At 35.7% G+C, this 9,738-nt stretch overlaps 1 protein-coding gene across 3 annotated transcripts; it reads right to left on the bottom strand.

The window, feature by feature from the left end:
• Positions 1–1,165: 1,165 nt before the first annotated feature.
• LOC132180848 (chromatin remodeling protein EBS) lies at positions 1,166–6,865 on the bottom strand. Of its 3 annotated transcripts, XM_059593825.2 has the most exons (6): positions 6,477–6,863; positions 5,652–5,994; positions 5,421–5,489; positions 3,169–3,307; positions 2,196–2,246; positions 1,166–1,614 (listed from the first exon to the last, which is right to left on the bottom strand). In XM_059593825.2, the coding sequence occupies exons 1-5, from the start codon at positions 6,547–6,549 to the stop codon at positions 2,220–2,222; spliced, it is 651 nt and encodes a 216-aa protein (XP_059449808.1). In that variant the 5' UTR covers positions 6,550–6,863; the 3' UTR covers positions 1,166–1,614; positions 2,196–2,219. The 3 variants fall into 3 exon arrangements, with proteins under 3 accessions (XP_059449808.1, XP_059449807.1, XP_059449809.1); XM_059593824.2 differs by having other exon boundaries at positions 1,166–2,246; positions 6,477–6,862; XM_059593826.2 differs by lacking the exons at positions 1,166–1,614; positions 2,196–2,246 and adding an exon at positions 4,985–5,050 and having other exon boundaries at positions 3,223–3,307; positions 6,477–6,865.
• Between the last annotated feature and the right edge of the window lie 2,873 nt (positions 6,866–9,738).

Here is a 9,738-nt window from a genome sequence, read left to right as displayed (position 1 = left end):
GCTCCATTACTCCCTCCTCTTCATGGAAAGTTAGAAAAGTTCTACAAAAGTGCAAATTTAATGGATTCCCATCTCCTCACTGCTCCGTTTATCAGTTTGACTTGATAGTGAAAAAGAACCATGTAATTTTGTCTCTCTTTCTCCACTTCAATCTCTTTACTTTCTTATGAATTTCTACGTGGCTTTCTTAGGAAAATGGGAAAAGCGGAAATGCCAAGGGATGGACCTCTTGTTCCATTTCACTTTTATCTTTTTTTTTTTTTAACGGTTAGAGTGGTTTTAAAGCCAACCAACTTAATATGAGCTAGAAAAGAAAGAGGCATAATAAAGACAAAACTTTGACACAACTTTTCTCTTTTTTTATAAAAATAAAATAAATAAATTCTAAAGCAAAAACATCCAATGTGTCCTTTTTTTATTTGGTTTTTTTTTAAAAAAAAAAAAATTCATAAAAATGATCGCATAAAAAGGACAATTTTTTTTTTTTTTTTTAAATACCAAATAAAAAAAAGACAACATTAAATGTTATTACTTACGAAATTTTTTTTATTTCTTATAAAATATGACCACATCAAGAAAAAGTTAGGCCAAAGTCGTGCCTTTATCATTTCTCGAAAAAAAAATCACATGGAAAAAGTGAATCGCATCTGAGTGACTCAAGCAACACACTTAGCCGGATAAAGCAGAGGGATGCTGAAGTTTCTTGTGATAGCAAAAATTTAAACCTTCATGTGTAAAGTCCCAAATCCTACATTGTCACCGAGGCCTCAGAATGGATTCTGCCAGCTTATGATATGTTTGAGGTACACCAAATCTAACACATCGTTTTAGCTATCACAATTAGCATGTCACTTACATTAACTCCAAATAATATTACTCTTCATACTCATATCACACTAGCTAAAGTGACATGTTTTAATTAGTTTCTTTTATATATATAACATGTTAAATTAGTCGTAAAAAATGTGATAAGTGAGTGTAAAGAGTATTTACTCATTAACTCCATATCAAACTGTTGTGTTGGAACAGACCTACAACTGATTGACAACTTTTTAACAACTTGCTAACATTACATGTGGTTACAAGTTGTAGATACAAGAGTTGTAATCCAGTATTAGGTCTAACATTACTATGAAAGGACAGCATTATCCACATCGTTTGCCAGTAATGAGAAACATTTTCTTTATTGCATATGCAATGATATCCCGAACCTCCTTGATAACTCTATAATGTACAACTACAAAAAATAAAAAACAAAAACACAAAAAAAAAAATCATATAAAATGCCAATTGTACGATACAAGTTTGCTTGTAAGGAAGTGCAGAACACTCCTGATGGTCTCAAGTTTTCTGGGAATGATCTTCCAGCCGAAAAGGTAGTAGGTGCATTTATGTGAATCTTCAATTCTTCATAACAATTCAACCGTTGGGAGTAGGACTTCAGAGTTTTGAAAATCAACCAGAGGAAGGACAGATTGATTCAACAGAACCCAGCTCCACCAGAAAGTCAGGTCAACCCAGTGGCATCAGTAGATGTGGGGGAGCAAACCCACTTCATTATGCCAGATGGGTTTTTCCCGTCACTTTGCAACTACACTCACCAAGCTTTTAGTCCTATTCATGACAACCATCAGTTCTACTGGCAGCCTGCCTAAGGATCGAGGCAGTGCCTGAAAACTTCAAGAATCGAGAGAACATAGGAAAAAAAAAAAAAAGAAGAAAACCCAAGTCTGCAGAGTTCTTTTCAAAAGATTTTCAACATTCGATTGATCTTAGGGGAAACACATCCCACCCCATTCCTCTTCTATCTTCTTTGCCCATCAACAAAGATCATAAAGGGGTAATAAAAGGCTACTGCAGTTGTGGTGGCAAACATACAGATAACGGAAATAATGCCAGCAATAAGGACATCACAACAGAGCCAATGTTTCGCCTAAATTTATGTTGTGTTCTTGTGTGTTCTGCGCTTAAATAAGATTCAGGCGCTTTTTGCACATTTTGCACTCTTGAGGACATTAAAGATCACAAAAAATAGTCATCTCCTAATTCTAGCACACATACAAACATTTGAACATGGTAAAATAAGAAAAGCCTTTTGGTTTGTGCAAGCACAGTATCTTCTCTGCACTGTACAATTCCACGTCACACAACAACAACAACAACAACAATACTGGAGGCGAGCAAGAAATGAGTACCTCCCCGTTATGCATCACGATCAGTCATCTCTTCCTGCGCTTTGGCTCGACCTAGCATAAACATTTGCGAGAGGTTCATTAAAAGTTAAAAAAGATGGTCCTTGATTGAATCATTAGAACCACCAAGGGCATGAGCTGAACCATATTAATCTCTTGTATGAACATTCTCAATGATGCCTCAAGGAAAAGAATGATTTCATAGTGCTTCAAACAGCATTTGAGAAACTCATTTTCTTAACTTTCAACTCAAAATTTACATTGATTATCATTCACACATTAAGATACTTCTGACACAGTCAAAACACAGAACTTAAGAAATTAGAACCTAATGGACATTGCAACTTCACGATTGCATCCTTTTCCATGTCAACTCTAAATCTAAAATGTACACTGGCACGGAAGGAACAAAAACACTAAGTATTAAATTACTTCAGTATACATCAGCCCTTAAATCTACATATTGTATTCAATTTTCAGATTGAAACTTGCTCCAACTTTCCACCATTAATATGCATCCTCCAAGGTCTCACAACTTCAACAATGAAATGTAACTTAGCTTGATTTCAAGACTTCATTAATGCAGCTTGGCCTTACATTCTTTAATGATAGTTAGCATTTAGAGTCATAAAATCTCAAGAATGGAAAATATGATGTACCCAACATCCTCAAAGGTAACAATTGTTGATATGTAATTCAATTTCACAATGAGCTCCAGCGAGAATTAGGAACAATGGAACACAACTTTCATGGCATTTCTTGTGATCACTTCCAAGAGAAGTGAACAGACCAAATCTTTGAACTGGAAGATCAGTTGGCCAAAAAATAACCATGAGCAGCTTTGACCAGCATTCACTTGGGGCATATCATTTACTAACTGGCAAGACCAACAGAATCAATCTAGAACAACACAATTGGCATTTAACTAGATGACAACATACACACACAGTGACAGAGAGGACACAAGTGTTCTCACCTTAGCCTCAACAGATGGTGATACCGGGAATGCATTCAAGGATCTTTTGGCATCATCATCAGATGAACACTCCGAGCACAAAAAGTGTTCCAATTTTTTTGCTTCTTCAATGGTCATACCCATACAAGAAGGATGAAACCTGCAATAGAGTAATATATGAGATATGGAAAACATGATTATTTTTTCTTTCGTTTTTGATAAGTAAAACAGGATAATTCTTATTATTTTTACATGGATATGAAAAAAGAAAAAGCATACCACCTAACACCCTCAGTGTCAATTGAAAGATAACACGTCATTTCACTTATACAACTCATTGGGTTTTTGACGAATTCCATACCCAAAAATAACAGACCTTCAGACGGACTTCCTAGAGTTCTCACTGTTGCTTTTGTTAATATGAAAACCCACCATATGAATTAATAACTGATTCCAGTATCCCTTACTTAGCTTTTATTTCTTTTCTTCTTCTTTTTTTCACTTATACCATATAACTGACAGTAAGGTAAGGTCTGAAAATTTAGAGTAAATGGGACAATGTTACAACAGCAAGTTTAAAAGTATAGTTAAAACGGCAAGAGTTTCATCCAAGCTTATGAATTATGGAATCCTATATGCCTTTATTCCACTTATTTCTAGCAAATCCTTTTAAAGTCACTTAAAAAAATATCCACAACCAACTCACATACTCACGTTCTAATTCAAACTTTTTGAAGTATGCAATAGATATGATTTTCTCTCAAAGTTTTATAAAGATTTTCTTTCACTTCATTCTGGTTGATCTAAAATTTGCTTATGTACATGTCAAAAGTATAACCAAACTATTGATACTTACTCATGATTCACTACTCATATCAAATTCCACAAAGTTTAAAGTCAAACCAACAACAAACTGAATACACAATACAAAAAACTAGCATCATTCGCACATAGCACTACTCACATCTTACTGAGGAAGAAAGCACAAAGTTCCAATTGATACAACACAGATTTCATAGTCAACAAAGATATGCTCTCCATGCTAAGTGCAAGGTAAAAGGTGTGCTTATATATCTCCAATTTCTCAGGGCAACGTCTTCTGAGCAGCAAAAGGAGTAACATCCTTTAAGATATCTCCAAACTTAATAAACCAGTAAATGACCTTACGCAAAAAATGCAGATTATTTATCCACAAGAAGTCACTTCAAGCCTTTTTTTTTTTTTGATAAGTTCACTTCAAGCCTTAATGGGACTAAAATGGAAAGCAGGGAGGGGCAACAGGAATTGATTACATGAAGTCCCAACAAACTAAACCGAGTGTAAAGCAATGTGATGGGAGAAAACTAAATCAGGAAAATCAAATGAATCTCAATCATATAACAGCTTACCATGTATATAGACACCAGGACATGGTAAAGTTAAAAAAACTGCCAAAAAAAACCCTAATGTACAGAGCTCTTTAACTCAGCCAGGACAGATGTTCTGCCTAAACAAAACTAATAAATCCTGCCAATTTACTTTAAATATTTTACCTTTTAATTCCGATAGAAGCAAAATTCTACGCAATTGCAACCCAACTAGAGTTACACTGAACAACTTGCTCTGATAACATTAGTAGATTGTTAAAACCATCAGCAAGAAGAATGCACCACTTTGCAAATGATCAATCAAAACAAACAAACTGTATCATGAAACATTCAACATGCTTCATTGATCCTACCAGATATATGTGGAGCTCAAAGCGTTCGCTATCAAAACAAAAGCAGATTTTGGGCAGATTTCCAATATGTTGTCTGCAATAGATGAACAGAAAAAGAAAATTTTCAACAAAAATCACCTCTCCACACACTGGTTCACATGGTACTAGAAATTATGTCTTCCTTGGCAATGTCCAAACACCCGCCTAAAAAAGAATGCCTTCAAAAATAGAAGTGATAAACATTTCAAGCATAATAACAAGGATGACTCAGTCGATCAGCAAATAAGTGGAAATAGTACAGTTTCCAAAATGATCACCTTGTCCAAGAACAACACAAGATGAAGCATTTCAAGCATAAGTGACTACACACTCATTTACAATTTTTACGTGATAAAGCCACAAAAATGTAATCAACCACAAGCAACCACTTCAATTTTTGCGCCAACGGACCTTCATTAGAGATAAATTCAGCAACAAAAGCAAACATAATTTATTTAGAAAAGCGACAAAAAAGCACACATACTACAAGCCACCATTCAGCAGAAAACAAAGGAACAACATGCAACTAACTTACCAGTCCTTGCATCCCTCACACTGCACCATTAGGTCGTCTGGGTTATATGGCATCTCACACTTGCAATACCTTCAAAACCAAAGGCCAAAAACCAGAACATTACTTCCAGCAGCAATAAACAAAGACACTCAAAACACACAAAACAGAGAAACAATAATTCGTAAACCAATCAAAAGCAGTCCGAATTTCATTAAAAGCACTCAAAAAACCACACAAACCCCAGAAACTCACACGGCCACACGGTCCGGCGTGAACCCACCAGTGGCAGCCTTGTACTCAAACCTACAAAAGTAATCCTCTGCTCCAACATTCTCAAGCTTAGTGTAGTTCTTGAAAGAGTGGACTATACACTTGCCCTCAATAGTGTGCGCACTCTGCACATCATAGTGGTCAGATAGAAACAGCTCCTTGGCCCCGTGGAACTGTCTCCGCCCTCCAATCGACTCTTCGGGTCGATAATACCATCGGATCCTAACCTTCACGTTGTTTCGGTGATCCGCTTCGATCCTCTCCACACGCGCCACGTACGGAGGCTTATCGGAGTCCGATGGTCGCATCAACACGCAATCACCAGCTGCAAAATAGCCACAAAATTAACCCAACATTAAAGCAATCCAAAGCAACAACAACAACTGGGTTTCCAAAACCATTAGAAAAGACAACGATTTGGGTCTTCAGAAACAAATATTAGAATTGAGAAATTCTGGGTTTTTAGAGCGTAAAATTAAAAAGCAAATTCTGGGTTTTGATAGACAGAAGCGCCAAAGCCGCAGAAGCTTGAAATTTTATTGGGGTTTCATAAACAAATATAAGAACAGAGATTCTGAGTTTTTAGAGCCTAAAATTAAAAAGCAAATTCTAGGTTTTCTGGACAGGAACAACCAAAACCAGAGTTGGGCATGAAATTGAGTTTTTGGGGTTTTAGTATAAACAAAAAAAAAAAAAAAAAAAAAAAAAAAAAAAATTGAAAAAGCAAATTTGAGTCTTTTTTAGCTTAAACTAGGAAAATAAATTACGGGTTTTTCCCAGAGAGAGAGAGAGAGAGAGAGAGAGTACGTCTGACGACTTTGTTGGTGCCTTTGATGGTGTAAGAGTCGAGGTCCTTCTTGCCAGGTTTGGTCTTGGCCATGAATGGTGCGGTTGGGAAGCTTAGCTTAGCCTAGCTCAGCTCAGCTTAGCCAAAAATGGAAACTTTTGGGGTTTGGTGTGCACGAAGCTTAATTGGGGGAGAATGTGAGGGAAATGGATAGACCTATGGTGGAAATTGCAGGGGTTTTGTGGGGTTTTAGGGAAGTGAGATGCAGAGTTTGGATTTGGGAGAGTGCAGGTAGAGAAACCCTAGAAGCTGTGTGTGAGAGAAAGAGAGAGACAGAGAGAGAGAGTTGGGATGTTAGGGTGAAGAAGGTGGATGACACATCATCATCCATCATCATCCACTAATGCATGCATGCATGCGCGATGGCACCAACAGGATGATTATATATTTAAGTCTTTTGTTTTTTGTTTTTTTTTTATTATTCTCTTCTGAGCGATTGTATTGTCAAATTTATTATAGCGACGGACCTGTCGTCATTTGCCTTTCACTTAAATCATTCCATAGTGAGGAGGATTTATGGTTATTACAATTAAATGGGTAAATAATGTCAAATAATTTAAAATTTTTGATCCATCGTACTTATATATTTATTATATGGTTAGATACAATATTAAATTTTGACTATAAATGTACCCCATCCAGTCGTCCACGTGCCCATCAGATACCACCAAAGCCTCTCATCCGCCGGTGCCGCTGTTTTGGGTGGTTGTATTGTTGTAGTTTTTCTGTTGATTTGATGTACTTTTCATTTTATGTTGCTGTTTTTCTTGTTTTTTTGTGGGTTATTATCTCCCACCCATAATGTGATTTGATCTTGAGAAGGAGAGTCTTGCAGTACTTTCCATGCAACAATCACTTAACGGTGGTTATTGTTATTATCGCTTGAGACTCTTTATTGAGTTCTTTTGCCATTACTCACCGCCTTGTGCGGGCACTTGAAAAGTTTCGGCTTGTTTATGGTTCCTATGGGATCATAAATGAAATCATTGCCAATACTTTGTTACTGTCTATGATTATGTACTGTATTTTTTCATTTGGGTTTGTTGTCAGGGTACCCACCCCGTTGTTGTTCGATCCATGTAACCTATTTTCCCTTATTTGAATAAATTAAAAAAAAAAAAAAAAAAAAAAAAAAAAAAAAAAATTGACCATAAATGGTCCAGAATCCTATTCGAGTCATTTACTGTTTTATTAAAATTAGTTAGTATATCAACCATTGAGCGTGTAGAGGCAATTTTTGTTGTTGTGAGAAGACATGTGTTATAGATTTTCTTCCCGCTCTTCTTGTGTCTTCTCACTTTTCAAAATTATCATTAGATCCGTGAAGCTCATGTGTGGAAATCATATAGCCGCACTGATCCAATTGTGATTTTGAAAAGTAAGAAGATAAGAGAAGAACCTAAAAAAGAATTGAAGTGTTCGTTTGGGAAGGATTTTTGGGGTTTTAATGAACACGAATTATAGCAAAAATTAATTGATGTTAAAAAAAAAAAGTAAGAATGTGTATAAAAAATGAAAAAGTAAGAATGTTTAGTATGAAAAAATGAAAAAAATTTTGTTTTGTAATGATTTTTTTTTTTTTGTATGTGAATGGGATTTTCTTGTTTTCTTGTGATAGAGAAAAGCATTTTGTTAAGTTTTAAAGTGAAATTTTATTTTCATTTTCCTTAACATTTATATAGCGTGACTATTCTCCTTGAACAAAAAAAAAAATCCCTCATAGTTACTGTTTTATTTTACTTTTTTTAAAAAAAAAATTAATTCAAAACATCGAAATAGCGAGAGAGAAATAAAGAGAGATACTTCGGACATCGGGGAGATGCAGAGCAATTTTGCTCTAAAATATTAGTTGATGCAGCGTAGCGCAAGTGGAAAGCGAAATATGCAAGCACAATAACTCACAACCCTTCAATAAATCTTATAAAATTATAAGAATTATAGCAAAATTGAAGAAAAACTCTCAAAAATGTTCTTATTGATCAACTAAAAAAATGACATGAAGTGGGCGGCCAAGTTATTCTTATTGTGCTTAAGCCTAGGTTTGCAACAATGAAAAGAAAATTACAAAACTAGCATTTATTAAAAGAATCTCAAACTCGCTTGAGCAAAAGTTGAGCGAAGTCTCAATCCCTAACTAATTGCAATTTTCTCTCGAACAAAAGCCAAACGAACTATCTAGTTTCTCACCAGTAGCATCTTGGCTCGAGTGAAGGTTGGGTGAACACTTACTCGAGTGAGAGTCTTACACCAAATTTTTGAACTTCTCTTAATGTTGATGCACAGTTTTCCGAGGAGTGACGTGGCACACCCGCCGAGGATCTACTACAGTTTTCAAGGAGGAGTCGGGCGAGAAAGCTCTGATGCCTAAGTCAATATTTTTAAGGAAGAGAGTATAAGCAATCAAAAGCTAGAGAGCAAGAGTTGCAATCACCTAAAAGTTGAGATATGACTTGCATTTTATAGGCATTCAGTAGTTGTAGTCTCATAATCGATGGCCTCCATATCTATTTGTTGTGCAGTTACTGATGAAGGATATGAGTTGTTAGCCGTTCTTTAATCTCAAGAGTTTGAAATTATAGGATAAGAGCTTTTATCTAATAACATCATATTTGAATGCCCGAGCTGTTCTCAGATAATCATCTACACTTTTATGTGTCGGCAGTTGGTCCATGTTATGTTGAAGGTGGATAGCCTTTTCAAATATGGGATAAGATTACCCGTTTATCTGGAGTGTATAGATATCTGCATTGTGAAATGACCGATATATCCTTGGCACAAGACCGCTTTGCCCCTAATGAGTTGGGTCTCGGACTGGGCCATCCGAGACCTAATCGGGCTAAGCTGTCCGAGGCCTTGACGAGTCTGTCAACTTGCTGGATCGGGCCTAGAGGTTCATTGGACATTTTGAAGCTGATCCATGACCCAACACTTAACATTCTGTTTTGATCTAATAAACGTTATAAGTTTTTTTTAAAAAAAAAAAAAAAAAAATTGTGAAATATTACAAATGTATAGCCCTTTGAATCAACTTTTCAACATCACCAAGTTTGCCTTCATCTTATTTCAATATCAAAAGACATGGTTGTTTTACTCTAACTAGCTTACTTGATTTCATGATTATCAATTTGTTGGACCTCATAAAGCCACGTGTAATCCCTTATGCATCACGGGGCACAAATGGAGGACTTTGGAATAAAACTTTAGATCACTTTAAAAAAATTA

Source organism: Corylus avellana, chromosome 5 (genome assembly GCF_965113065.1).
Source record: "Corylus avellana chromosome 5, dhCorAvel1.hap1.2, whole genome shotgun sequence".
Taxonomy (NCBI): Eukaryota; Viridiplantae; Streptophyta; class Magnoliopsida; order Fagales; family Betulaceae; genus Corylus; species Corylus avellana.
This window is presented reverse-complemented; position numbering and strand designations above follow the sequence as displayed.

Excerpts from the sequence above, each read along its gene's own strand:
- LOC132180848 (XM_059593825.2), bottom strand. The coding sequence starts at position 6,549 with ATGGCCAAGACCAAACCTGGCAAGAAGGACCTCGACTCTTACACCATC. Across the intron at positions 5,490-5,651 it reads ACGCCGGACCGTGTGGCCGT|GTATTGCAAGTGTGAGATGC; the intron begins GTGAGTTTCTGG and ends TTGGTTTTGAAG. Across the intron at positions 2,247-3,168 it reads CACCATCTGTTGAGGCTAAG|GTCGAGCCAAAGCGCAGGAA; the intron begins GTGAGAACACTT and ends TGTTTATGCTAG.